Source organism: Quercus robur, chromosome 2 (assembly GCF_932294415.1).
Source record: "Quercus robur chromosome 2, dhQueRobu3.1, whole genome shotgun sequence".
NCBI lineage: Eukaryota > Viridiplantae > Streptophyta > Magnoliopsida > Fagales > Fagaceae > Quercus > Quercus robur.
Window position 1 is genome coordinate 8845506 of NC_065535.1, and position 14660 is coordinate 8860165.

At 35.1% G+C, this 14660-nt stretch overlaps 1 protein-coding gene across 3 annotated transcripts; it reads right to left on the reverse strand.

Annotated features, from left to right (window-relative positions):
- Positions 1-588: 588 nt before the first annotated feature.
- Positions 589-13735, reverse strand: LOC126712204 (uncharacterized). 3 transcript variants are annotated; one of them, XM_050411438.1, is made up of 16 exons: positions 13472-13735; positions 12535-12749; positions 11020-11156; positions 10834-10944; positions 10616-10717; positions 9916-10024; positions 9624-9824; positions 9196-9364; positions 8965-9046; positions 8781-8871; positions 8323-8419; positions 6463-6556; positions 5422-5494; positions 2246-2419; positions 2040-2162; positions 589-1371 (listed from the first exon to the last, which is right to left on the reverse strand). In XM_050411438.1, exons 1-16 carry the CDS (start codon positions 13482-13484, stop codon positions 1210-1212), a joined length of 1953 nt encoding a protein of 650 aa, XP_050267395.1. In that variant the 5' UTR covers positions 13485-13735; the 3' UTR covers positions 589-1209. The 3 variants fall into 3 exon arrangements, with proteins under 3 accessions (XP_050267395.1, XP_050267394.1, XP_050267396.1); XM_050411437.1 differs by having other exon boundaries at positions 8781-8874; positions 13472-13734; XM_050411439.1 differs by lacking the exon at positions 13472-13735 and having other exon boundaries at positions 8781-8874; positions 10834-10963; positions 12535-12740.
- Between the last annotated feature and the right edge of the window lie 925 nt (positions 13736-14660).

Sequence of the window (14660 nt, forward strand, 5' to 3'; positions counted from 1 at the left end):
CCCACAGTAGATGTGGGATATGTGCCAAATATTTACACCAAACACAAAAAATAGCTCCCTAGCAGATGTTACATATATTTGGCACATATACCATTTTGTGTCCATACCGTTGCAAATTTGCAACAGTACGGACAAATGTGGTAAACCAAAATAATATATTTTAATGTGTAGTAAATATTATTTTAATATATTTTAATGTGTAGTAAATATTATTTAATGTATAGAATTGAATTATAAAATATCTGATAAATGAGATATTGTAAAATGATGTGGTAAAATAATAAAATAGGCATTTGATGTGGCAAAATGGCATAATTTTTGCACCAGCTGCTACGGATGCTCTAATGCTATTAATACAATCCATCTCGCTCTCTTCTTTACAAATTTACTCTCACTATTGCGTAACGCTTTTTTTAAGAATTAGGACAAAAACTCTCACCGTTGATTTTCATAACCTAAGCTAACTTTGGCCTTCCTCGCTTTATATGGAAGGCTAACACAAATTTATCCTACGGTTCAGCATCTAAAACTGGAAAAGGACAAAACCAAAAATTCTGAACGATTCTGGTAACATCCAAAAGAGAATAATTCACCGCAATATAATAGATCAGGGTCTAAAACTTTCAATAAAAAATATCAAGATTCAAGTGGTCCAGCAACTAAGGCAAGTCCAGACCAGGCCGAAAAAGAGAGCCTAATCATTTACAAACAAGATTAAACCAGAGGCTGAAATTCCTTACAATAACAAGGCAATTTAAACTAGCACCTATACCAGTAAACAGTATTGAACAACCAGGGACATAACACAAGACCTAAGAAGTCAGCTAGTGGAGTCAACGACATTGTATCATGCCAGACAACTTAGTGCTGAAATGAACCTCGGAATAATCCATCATTGTCTCATACAAAATTACATTTGCCTATGTGCAACTAAACCCCTATGTGCATGTGCTAGTATGTGGGTTCACATCGTCACTGTCGCACAAAAGTTCCCGAGCTTGTCTTTACTAATTTATCTAGGAAAGGGAAACTATGAATGTAGAAAACTACTATAAAAATCAGACAGTGCACTCAGTAAGAAACTGATATCTATATCTGTCCATGTTGAAGATCTAACTGCATATCTTCTAGTGTGTGATTCACGCGTCTTTTCCGAAAGAGAAATCTTTCATTTCTGCCATATGTTGTGAAGTGTGCGTAAAGCTTTCTTCATGACCGACACATGTTGAAGATCTCACCCCGCATTACATCAACAGGCATGTGCTCAAGTGTGTAACGCTCGGGACCAAGGTATACCCCTGTCTTCTCCAAAAGAGCAAGACCTTCATCCCTACCATATCTTGAAGCATACAACTTCAGGTACTCGATGTCCTAATAAAGCACCCAGACAAATATTAAACAAACATGCATACTAACTTTTGCAAACTAAAGATTAGAATAGTACTCAACACCACCCACAGGGAAAAAAATTGTTAAGACTCAAACTTAGAAACCAAAGGAAAATATTTGTGAAATGTTATGTTTAATCAATGATTCAATGGTATAAGCAAGAAGGGATAAATTAATGAAATAGCATGAAGATAATGAAGAATATTCAAAGGAAAAATGAAAGTCATTAAAAGTAGGAGCAACCATTGTGATTATGACAATTATCACAGATTATTATGGGATCTTAAATATTGCTAGACATTTTCAAAGGGTTCAAAATTGTTAGATATATTATATTACTTCCACCTCAGATTCTTCTAAACAATTGGAAGCTGTCAAATCAAACCAGTTCTTACAGCACAACCCCACCCCACCCCCCCCAAAAAAAAAGAGAGAGAACTCCTCTCTCCCAAAATAAGGGGGAAAAAAGAAGCATTTCTTGACATTCAAAAGTTTTGAGGGTGACAGAAAGAATCAATTCAAAGTTTGGCCAGTGAGCAGTGGCTCAAGTGACACTTCCTGGGTGGAGGGTGAGGTCATAGGTCAAAACTCATTGGGGTGCATCAGTGCATGTGTAACTTACCAATAAAAAATGAAAAAGTTTGTCTCACCTGCAAACCACTGAGAATGCGCTCTAGTCTAACTGAAGCAACTGGTTCATGTGAAGAGGAGAACACTTCACCAGGGTAGAACAAAACTCCATCTCCAGGAGGAAGGCCACGCCTAAATCTAATCTGCTCAGAAGCATACAAAATATTTCAGCACACACACAAATGGTGTTTTTAAATGATAAACGACCACGAGGCCAGGCACATACCTCAGCGCTGGGAACTGATGCTTTCTCATAGCAGTTGGCACCCCAATATAAGAACCCTGTGCCACCTTCTTTCCATACCCGCCAAAAAACAGCACGGTGTTGTGTTCCTCGCATCCCAAGGTGCCAATTGGGATGGGGATCAGATGGTCCCATGCACACATATGTCCACCACTCCTACATGTAAGACAAAGTTACCTCCTTTCAGCAAGTAATAGACTTAATGCCCTATAATAGGTATTATGCAATCCAAACATACATCTTTTACTTGAACATCTAAGGGTTATCATGCATTTGGTGACAACAGCAATCAGGAGAAAATTCACTTCTTAAACATACTTGACTGAAAATGGCAACAATATATATCTCATTCAGCCTTCACTGATTTCGTAAAAAAATAATGAATTAAACTTTAGACTATTAAGTAGATTACAGCATATTCAGCTAAGGACAAAGTTTAGCTACAAAATTGGTTGTAGCTTAAGGCTACAAACTCACTCAATAAAATAAATATTATAACATATTTTGAAAATCTAACCGTTGAATTGCATGTTTTTCACGCTCTTAATACACATGTTAAATTTATGTCAATCGGATATTATTTACTATATGATTTATAAGTTTATATTTTGTGCATAATTTTAAATTGCAAAAACTTGCAATTAAAAAAAATTATTGATAACATAGCTCTTTATCTTTAATTTTCTTGAAATTTTGCAAGTATGGAGAATATAAGAAGAAGATATAATCCAATGGTGGATTTGTCAAAATTTACCTCCAATAAAAAGATATTAAATAAGTTTGTAAACTAAGGTTACAATTAATTTTGTAGCTAAACTTTGTTCATAAATAGAAATAGAATACATCAGCATACAACATAAAACATTTTCACACCTAAATAAATAAATGAGAAAGCCACAAGTTTCAGATGCCAATATCGGAGAGCTCATAGTTAAACTTCACACTCATAAGGCATTATCCAAAGAAAGCTAGAAACTTGCTAAATCATTTTGATTACAAAAATGTAAACACCATTCAATATTCAAGAAGAGCTAGCTTTCAATGAGTAAGCAAACAAAGCACATTGTTCATTACAACACTGCAAAGTAGAAGCAATGCACTTAAGATGACAATCTATAACCCCAATGTACAAAAGGAGCCTGAAGTTGCCATCACTGACATTACATGTACAATAGCCTAGCTGCATGGCAATATTTATGGTCAAATTTGTCCAAAAATGCATTTGCAGTCATCAACCAAAAAATACATAAATAGATGCAGATAACATGTACAAGATCAGTGATACATCTACTGGATCATGCCTATGGAAATATCCTGCCGGCATGGTATTGTAGCAGTAAAACAAAAAATTTGTCGGTGCTTCACTTTAACATGACAGGCTGAGGAGGTAAACTCTATGTCAAATGTGTCATATAGCCAAAGCAACTTACCACACACATGCCATGCTTTCTAAGTAAGAGAGGATACTGTAACTATAATAAGGTTTGAGCTCAAGCCCATTACTCTCTGCTTAGAAAACTATCAACTTGTAACCCATACCACTTTTCTTTTGCCAGTGAAACTTTCATTCTTGCTTTTAGGTTCAGATTCAACTTGCACAAATTTATAGCTACAAACATTGTTTTGAGAAAAAAGAAAAGAAAAAAAAAGGTTACAATCAGCGTGCTACATCACAATTCCTCGATGCTATCAAGATGCAGATCCAACAACCCATGAGCAATTGTTTTACATAAGCAATAATATATGGCAATGAATTTGCTTTGATAATTCTTGGGCACTTTTTTAACCAAGTATGAGAAAGTATGGACTACAACCAACCAAGGATCTCAAGCATGACAGTCAAGAACGTAAGTAGAACCTTTATTTTAGGCCTTCTTAGGAGGAGTAAATGCCAAACTTTATTACCATAAAGTGATTCTGAACATCCCATAAATAACACCACATCTAAACAAATGTGATGAAATTTCAAGAATTGGTGAAAAAGTTTATATTCAGGTCCTGTCTTCTTGTTTTCAAGCCAAACTCACAACAGTAAAGGCTATAAGAATTGTTTTCTAATATTCAAATGTGCTCTTAGTTTCATCCCTTTCAGTTTCTGCCTGACATCATGATGTAATATATGACATATTCATGATTCCTTACTTACCAAAGTAAAAAAAATTTGAAAAAATCTTCCAGCTGCCACTTAAAAATCCATATCTTCAAGTGGATTTATTATTATTTTACAGAAATTAGCCATGTCTCAGAGCACATGATTTTAAGTAGTCGTGGTTACGATGTTCTCCCTACCTCAGATGGCTTATACAAACCACCTCTTACAGTCTTATCTGAGGTAACTGAGCTACAACTGGCTGGTAAAACCACACAATTTCAACCATCACCTAAACTCAATTGGTACATCTTTGCATTGACTGCTGGTTGTTAGTTGTTAATTTAAACATGGAATTTAAGCTCCAAAGGCTTTACCCTGAGTCAGTAATTCAACTCTACATAGCTTTTACTAACCAAGCAGTCGGCATCTCCAGTAACCTGCTCATTCCTCTTATACACACTATCAAGAGACACATCCAAGCCTGAACAGACTGCAGTAACCAGTTACCAAGGCAATTAGGAACTACGTAGGCTTAGACATGCTTGCAAACTAAAACCCAGACACAGAAACACTTACCCCAAAGGAATATTTATATCTCTCAATAGAAAAATTCGAATAAGATTTCAGGACCAGAGAGTTCTGGTTGTCATGTCTGACAAACCACACCCATGGTTACTGGTAGTTATTATATTCATTATAATTTTAACTAGAAGAAAAAATAAATCAAACAAAAAAAGGGAAATTAACCATATAATCTAAGTGCTGGTTAGATCCTAACATGTCAAATCAATAGTGTCAGTGTGCATTAGTCAGTCCTGTAAATGCAACTAAATTTTTGGAAAAACTATAAACAGGAAAAGCTGCAAAGATGAAATGAGAAAACATATCTTTCTGATATATATATTTTTTTTGATAAGTAATAAAGATGTATATTCAGGAACACTACCTCATATCTTTCTGATATCTTTTATCATGAATGAAAAATAAATAAATAACCACATTATATGTAACATATTAAAGAAAAGTAAATTTCAGAGCCAAGGGAACAGATCTAGTTGAACATTACTTCACCACTCTCTGGTTGCAGTTCACCAATAATATCCTTGACCAAATCCTCTCGATTGCCAAGCACCCACTCACTGCAATAAATAAAGTTTAAATCTTTTCAGGTGACAAAGAACCTTTGACTAACTGTCAGCTGTATCGTATGATTTCAGTGATATGCGCTCATATACTTATCAAAAAGAGTTGAGGGAGAACCCTCTTAATACATGTAAGATACAAGTCATCAGAGAAAACGAAGTTCAACATGGCAGTTCTGCACACTTCATATATCAAGGCCAGTGGGTCTTTACCTTCAAATCTTTAACCACAAATGACCAAACCTAAGATCAAGTTTGATAACATGCATATGATAAGAGTGAAGACTGCCTGAGTTCTGAAGCAAACATAATGGTGCTGTTTGAGAAAGATATTCAGTAAAAGGTGCTCGTCATGCAGGGTACAGTCAGTTCAAGCACAATGGCATAAAATAAGTCACCAGGATAGCCCAAACACAATCTCAACCAGATATTCAATAATAATGAGCATGACATATTTTGGACTTCAAATTTAAGGTCATGGCCACTTCCCAGAGACAAAATTGAAGTCCTTAGGACTATAACATGAACTCAAGGCATACCATTCACTTAAAAATTTCATGACATAGGAAACACATATAGAGGGTCATGCACATCAAAATATTTTCCAATTCTGACCCAACTTTCTGCTTTGCAGTGAGATGAGGAACCCAATCCATTTAGTCAAGGCAAATAGCCAATGTTAATAATGTATTTATTTAGATAAAATCATTGTTCCTAAAAACTCAGCTTGATACATGAACTGGAAACCATCATTCTTCCAGTATAAACTAGAATCATTTGCAAGTTACATGTGGATTACAAATTCATCTGCCAGTCCTCTCCTTGCTCAAACAAGCAGGCTTAATAAAGAAATCCAAGTACCAAAACGAGCAGACTTAATAAAGAAATTTAAGTACCAAGAAGTGCATATTCTAAAACTGAGTGAAAAAATCTTGGCATTTAGAAAGCCCAATTGAAAACAATACCTTGTACAATAAATTTGAGTATGAGGCCGCAGGAAGTTTGGAACTTTTACAAAAGCCTCAAAAGCAGTAGGTGCAAGAGGTGCATCACTTGGTCCTACACAAAAGACAAAAAATTAAGGTTAGAAATATATAAAAATGTAAACAAAGGTTCAAATTAACTGAGCATGTGCATGCACACATGCATATACATAAAGTGTAAATCAAACAAGGAAACCATACTAGCCCCTATAAAACTCTATGATTATCACCCAAAAGAGAAAATTAAGTCCAACTGTAGGCTGACAAAGGAGATAACATTCTGACATTTTAACAATATCAAACATGAATAGAGAAAATAAAGATAAATACTTTTCAATGAAAAAGAACCACACACCCATATGCATCATTAGTAAAAAAAATTGAAAATAAATAAATTTCAGCCATAAAAATCATTCTCAAATAAGTTCCCAGAAAAACTACAAGCTATTATATTGAATTAGGGAAAAACTAGGTCACAGAATAAATCTTTTCACACTAAAACAACCCTGATTCAACATCTACAAAAAAAAATGCACTTCAGCGTGAACAATTTAGACAAGTTTATAGTTTTACATGATGTTTCCCCCAAAAATTAAAAAGCTTGGCCTTGTGAATGGAATGACAAATCAAAGAAAGAATTCAAAAGTTCAATTCTAATTGCCGCCAAAAGAAAGCTTCTTGATCTTTAACTTCTACTCAGTCTTTTATTCATAAAATCTCATAGATAGGTGCCAAGGTACTTTTCCTTCATTCATCAATTGCTTTATTAATTATAACAATCTTGTTAAGACATTTTTCATAGAAAATCTTGACAAACAATATATTCAACACATAAGACCACCATCACCAAGAGGATTCCAAACCTTAATGTAAATAGCATACCTTGAACTATTCGTATTTTCATCTTTCTGGCCCACTTCTTCACCTAAATTTCTAACACTAGTAACTAGTTAAATTCTCAATTCCCCAGCGTAATCATTCAAATGATATTCACCTATAAATATTTTATATAATCCCCCTCCAACTATCCTTAAACCACATCTTCCTTTATTAGAACTCTTAGATCCTCTAAGAGAGAGATCATAGACCAGGGCTTTAACCCAAAGGGATGATCTACCGGTGTTTAGGAGGTAACCGTCATGCTGGGAAGCACGGCACGGCAAAATTACCAACGTACTGGTGTCGGACACGTATCCGACATGGACATGTATCTGACACAGACACAAACGTGTCAAGCATGCACTCAAGAAGAAAAAATAATTTTTTAATTCAGTTGTTCTATTTTATGTTGAATGTTGTTTATTTGAACTCTTTTGTTCATACTTTAAACAATATTTATTGTCTTTAAATTAATTTTAGATATATTTCCAAACATTTCATTATTGTTACATACTTCTTAAATCCAAAATAAACATAACTTATTTCAAATATAATATATATATATATATATACACCCCTAAAAATAAATTTAATTAATTAATCAATTGTCATATAACCGATTTTTTGCACCTCCTTCCTCAACTGCTGCAATGTTTGCATCATCTTTCCCTTTCTTTATACCTAATAAAATTAATTCTGCCATTTATGAAATAGTGTCATAACACCATGAGTGCACACACATGCGAGAAAAAAGAAGAGGGGGGAACAAAAGAAAGGAAAAAAAATAAAATAAGGACTGTGGCGCTCAGCTGGAAGATCTTCCTAATGAAAACAGAAGGCCACAAGATCATGAAAATCTCCAGAATCATACAAAAAAAGCCGTGAAGAAAGAACAGGAGAGAAACAAACTAACATCATAGCCAAAAAAATGAGTAATTAAAACAGAAGGAAGGGAATTCATACCACAGTAGTAAGTAGTTAAAACACGTGCATCAGGAGCATAAGCATGAATCTCACTAGCCATTTTGCGAATGGAATCATATTGTTCCAAGTTTAGAGGCTGTCAAAAATTAATGCAGGCACATCAGCTCATCAAGCAAATCATAGAGAAAGGCATTGCTTCAGGAACCATCATAAATATTGAGATTAAGCATTAACACAAGTCAAAGCAATACAAGAAGAAAAAAATGATAGTATTTCATTGTGCATTCTGTCAAAGTGCGAAAAAGTGTGAAAATAATCTCTACACCACTGTTTTGTGAATCTTTTTTTTAGCTGTAGAGTGAAAACAAATAACCACGTATTGTCCAAGGAATTGTTTATCTTCTGGCCAAAAATAAAAATTAGACCAAGGCTTGTGCTCTCATTATCATAACAACCAACAGCACCCTTTTGCTGTCATTTTACAACAGTGGTCATACCTCATCCCACAAGTAAAAATAAGCCTTCTTCCAGTGATTCTTTGTCCTCAATATCTCAATTTCTTTCAGCAAGTAATCCTTCGCTGCTTCACTTCTGTTGCATATCAACAAGTGGGTGGAAACTCATCAGTTTTCATTGAAAATATACTGACAGAAGCGCGAACATGGACAACTGACTGTATACCCGAAGACAGCTTTACTATATGGTACGGCATATGCCGCTAGTCGCGGGTCTGAAAAATATTCATCTGATTTTGGATGGTCGGCTAGAATAACAAAAACGAAAATTACAAAAGATTCAGCACGTCTATTTTCTAAAACTATTCTGATTACAACAAAGACAGGACAGGTTTTGAATAAGAAATACTGTTAATAATGACTTAAGGGAATTTTTTGCCTTGATTCAGTAAATTACCTGGATATGGGCTGGTGTATGTCAAGACACGCATGCTGTCACCCCATCTGCAAAAATATGGGCTGATTCTAAATTGCAAAAGCCATTTGAAATGTTGGTCCAATGCCTCATACCACTCTTGAGTCCCATGTTCAACACCAAAACGATCCTCAATTACAGTATCAGATATCTAAAATATAGTTGAAGGACACAAGCAAACACTTCAATTAAATCTTTTGTCTTCATTAAGACATGTCCATTAATTTACAAGCTTCTAATGGACTACTACTAGTGTCTTATTTTGGCTTGAACTCCACCTTGTATATAACTTTACTGATTGGTTTGCTTAGATCTCCTTTATTAACTGGACTTGTGTGAGACTTGAATACAATGTGTAACAAAAGCAAAGTTTAACTTCCCAAATACTTAATTTAAAACATATAGGATACACCAAACACTGCAGGAAGAGACGGAGTTACAGGCAGAATGAAGTCCCAAACTGTCAAATTTAACTTCACACGTACTGAAAGGTTTGAAATAGCATCTTCATCCATTATATCAACTGGCCCATTATCTGAAAAGAATTCAGAAAAGGATGGAGACAGAAGAACTCTTCTTAAAGATGTACTGGCAGATTTCACTCTTTCTACCTAAAAAACAAATGCTCATATGAACAGCTTATATATTGCCAAGATCAACAGAAAAATTAAATTATATGCAAAAATAGATTCAGAAACCCACCACTTCTTCCAGTGGTTTTCCATCAATGGGCTCCACAATGTCAAGACAGCTCCTAAGTTCACTGTAAAGTTGATGCTTCTCAGCTTTGCCCATGTATTGTGATCGAGATCTGCAAAAGTCAGAATAGATAACACAGATAACTTCATGTCCATATTTTGAAAACAAAAATCACCCATGCGGTATACTCTGAAAACATGAAGCTACCGTGTGCCTTATTTTGTGACACTTACTCCCCTGTGGTTTGCTCTATGAGGCATTTCTGCTAAATTAAATGAAATTTGATGGAATGGAAAATGCTAACATGGCCTACTGAGAAAGAATTTAAGAAAAATATCACTTCTATACTCACATTTTCGGTTTTCTATCTATCTTTCTTCTTCAATCCTCATTTGTGTTTATGGCTGTTCACAAGGCATAAGCTTTCGAGTAGAATTGTTTTAATTCTTTCCCAATAGGTGATGTTGACACTTGCCACATCATCAAATTCCATTAAAGTTTGCGGAAATGCCTCATAGAGCAAACCACAAGGGAAGTGGGTGTCACAAAATAAAACACATGGGAGCTCTATATTTTAAGGGCATACAACAGGGATGGTCTTTGTAATTTGCCCTATTTTAATAGGATCCTAATCAACCATATGAAATAAATGCATAAGTTGGCAACACAATAGAAGTAACTAGGTTAAGAAAAATATACTCACTCTGCATCTGTCTTTACAGCAGTAATGATGACCTCCCCCTCATATTGACCTGGGGCTTGCGTGCTTGGAATGTCGATGGAAACCCATACTGCAGTGGTCTCTCTGCAGCAGGGGGAAAAGCGAACAAACTCAGTTTGGACATCAATAGCCAGCAGTTGTATTTTTTATATTAAAAATAATAATAAAAAGCGCCATAAGATAATTAATGTGGTCAGTACCCTGGAAGTAGGTTTAATTGACCGACTGGAAGATCAAGGGGCACAAGAGCATCTGGAACACCTAATATGGGCACAACATGCCGCAACCTTACTGATTGTCCAACAACCAACCTGCCACAGCCAACATCAGCTGATTACGAAGGGGATATAGCTATACCCAGTACAATGTGTATTAAAGAAACTAACCGGTCACCAGATGTTGAACATAAGTCACTACACTGAACCTGCACAACCCCTGCCACACCTGAACCAACCCAAGAAACTTTTGGACGTAGAGCAACTTGAACACTTTCTCTCTCATTTCTAGCTGCCAGGAGATTTATCTTCAAGATAAACCAAATTTTAGAAGCAAGTCACTATGGTAACAGAATAAGTGTTTGACTTTAAGCTTACCAACAAGACAGGATAAAACTAAAGAAAGAAAAATTCAATTCTACACATGAAAGCAACAAATATAGAATCGCCAACAAGAAAGGGGATCAAATATGCACAAAATAGTTAAAATTTTCTAGAATCACGGGCCCCTTAACACTCTCCAGCATCCCCACCCAAAAAATAAGTTACCAGTTGCAGTCAAGATTGTGAACCAAATCTTTTTTTCAAAATTTTTTATTTATAGGTAAAGATTTATTTTATTGCAAAGAGACTACTCCATTTACAAGGGACACAGAGGATTGAATTCAAATTTATGCACACAAAAATGAAAACAAATCCAAAATGTCAATGATACTTTGTCTGCGTGATGCCAGACAAAAAAGCCTATCTTAAAGTCTCCACCTCCGGTCTCTTCTCCCATCCGATTCCCAATGCATGTGGCGAATGCTGATTGAAGCCCCCAAATGGGGGTTGTAGTGTAGTGCCGCTCTTTTTATCATTTGGGATGTGATGGGGAGAGAAGAGAAATCTGTCCTGTAGATTTTATAAATCAGAAATGCCACAGCAAACTATCATCCAACAGGGGTGGAATTAAATGTCAAAACTCCGCGTCCTTTTTTTGTTTTAAATAATCTAGATAATACTTCAACAATTCAGTAGTATTAATATCATGTTTTATATCATATTGAAAAGAAAACGGTGTGTATCATATCGAACACAAGGTTCAAGCTAAAATTAGAATGAAAACGCTATTCAGTAGAACACAATGTTTGTTGAAAGCACTGGGAATCAACCTCTCCAAAAACAAATTGGGGGTAAGGCTACCTACCAATCACCTCTCCTTGACCCCACAAAAGAAGTAATTTCGTGTCGAAAGCAAGAAATTCTATGCATTATTTTGGGCAAACCAACGAGAATAAATGTGAGCATATTGATTAAGGTGTATTACATGATCAATTCCTCATTACACGCATATGTCTAGGAGTGTAAAGGACCCACATTCATTTTGAACATAATTGTTATACAACAATGGGCCACAGCCCACATATGCAAGATCTCAAGAGAACTAATAAGCATGCATATATAAGTACATTAACTAATCTACATTACCTGAATAGTTAATAGTCAATAAATACAAGTGTGTGCCCTTAGGATGTAAAGGGCTCTACATTAACTCAAACATGCATCTTATGCCCGGTCACAGAAAAACTGGTGTATGCATGTTAACAGAAAATTAGAACTCTAGATCCCCTACCATGAAATGTAGCACATAATGAACAATTTCAAGCATTAAGCACTGGTGAGAAATAACATAATCATGCTTACGGGCTCCAAATGTCTGGGCATTTCTTGCGGTCCAACATTCATTGTGCTTGGCATGAACCACACATGCACTAAATCTGCGGTCTGAACCTCTGTGGGATCAATTGATCCCTTTAGTGGATTCGACCCATGTAAACCACCATCATCACTCCATCCATAGGCTGTTCCCCCTCCAGCAACACCTTCGACTGGCGGCACTACAATATCCTGAGAATTCTCTGCCAGGTGCATCAACATTTGTCGAAAAAACTCAATTAATTCCAATATTTACATTCTCAATAAAGAATATATATATATATATATATATTTATATATATCACCAAAAGATTAATCTCATATTCCAAAACTCGTTTTGATTTCCTAGATAACAAAATAACCGAACATGATAACAATTCAAATGAATAAGACTGAATTCAATTTAAGTCCACGAATTTGCTTCCCCCGGCACATTCACATCTCATATATCAAATCAAATCAAATCCAACACTATTTACAATAATCCGAAATCAAATCAAACTCATATAAACCCCAATGTCACTTAAATTAAAAACACAACACTAATGCATTGCACATCATATAACACATTATTTTCACCATATTAGCCTCCAAAACCCCCCATAAAACCCCAATCAAACTATCATTAAAACTCTAAAACACACAATTACAATAACAAATTAGCCCTAGACTCATTGAAGCTTTGACAAATAAAATCAAAATCAGAGGCAAACGAATCCGTTTCGGTTGCATAGAAAAATATTATAGTAACGGAAACAAAAAGAAAAGAACTCAGAATCTAATCACTAAGAAGGATTGAAATGTTCATTTTCAAACGAAAGAAACACGTTTTAGATAACTGTACGATTATCAAAGCACCGCCACACAAAAAACGCAACGTTGATAAAAGGGAATAAGAAAGAAAAAAACAAAAGCTGAGACTAACCGGTGCTATCCATTTCGGTGCGGTGGATTTTTTTATATATATATATAAATTTAAATATGAGTCGGTGACTGTGATTAGAGAGATCGTGAGGAATGGTTTTGGAGCTCGGTGTTTGAGGATATGGAAAAGTGTGGGAGAGATATTGTGATAGTGGCGATTCTTCTCTTGTGAGGGGAGAGAAACTGTGTTGTAATTATAGGATGGGAAGTCCGAAGTTATATAAGAAGTGCACTCCCTAATCTTATTTACCTTTTCCACTTGTTTTGCGTTTCCGCTCATGACACACTCAACACACATGAAACAACAATATTGTGACAACATTTGGCTCGCACTAGTGGACAAGGAAAGTATGTATATATATATATATATATATATATTTATAATTGGATATATTTGAGAAAGACTAAATATTTAAATCGTGGATAAATTAGTCATTAGAGAACATTTGTAGCTATAACAAATGTTTATGTTGAATGCAACTATCATTGTTAATTTAGTTACAAGGCTTTTGAAAACATTTGTGAAACAGTTTTATGTTATTCAAATTTGTCGCATGTCTACTAGTGTTTTGAATACAATATGAAACTAATACGTGTCTAGAAATGACCATGTGTTGGTGTTGTGTCAAGTCAATACATTGGATGGAAGTTTTGCCCATGTTATCCTCACATTTGATGGGCCTCCCGTGTATTTGAGACTCGTATATTGTGATTGCATGGGAATGTTGTATAAATTAGTCTCTTAAGTAGGGATGGCAATAGAGAGGAGAAGAGTCAGATTAGAGGTGTCTCATTTTGTCTTTTAGGTAAAAGTGTGGCAGATTAAGTTCAAGGTAGGTTGGGAAGTATTTTGTCATTCTTGATGAGTTAGCTCCATCACTGACAAAATAGAAATGAAATATAAATGGGAGAGACAGCTGTAAGAGTGCTAAATGAAATAGAAGACAGGTGTTTTGATCATGATGTTCAAATATGTAATCCACATCATGGTTTTGTCAGGGTGAGATCGTGTATTTGTGGTTTAGTCTTGATAGATGGATCCAAAAGGCCCTACTTTGACGAGGTTCCACATCACCAAATAAATAAATAAATAAATAAATTATTAGTATATACTATATCCCTATTGTTAACTCAAATGGATTTTTGCCACAAAGCCAAATCAAATATATAAAAAAAAAAAAAAAAAAAAA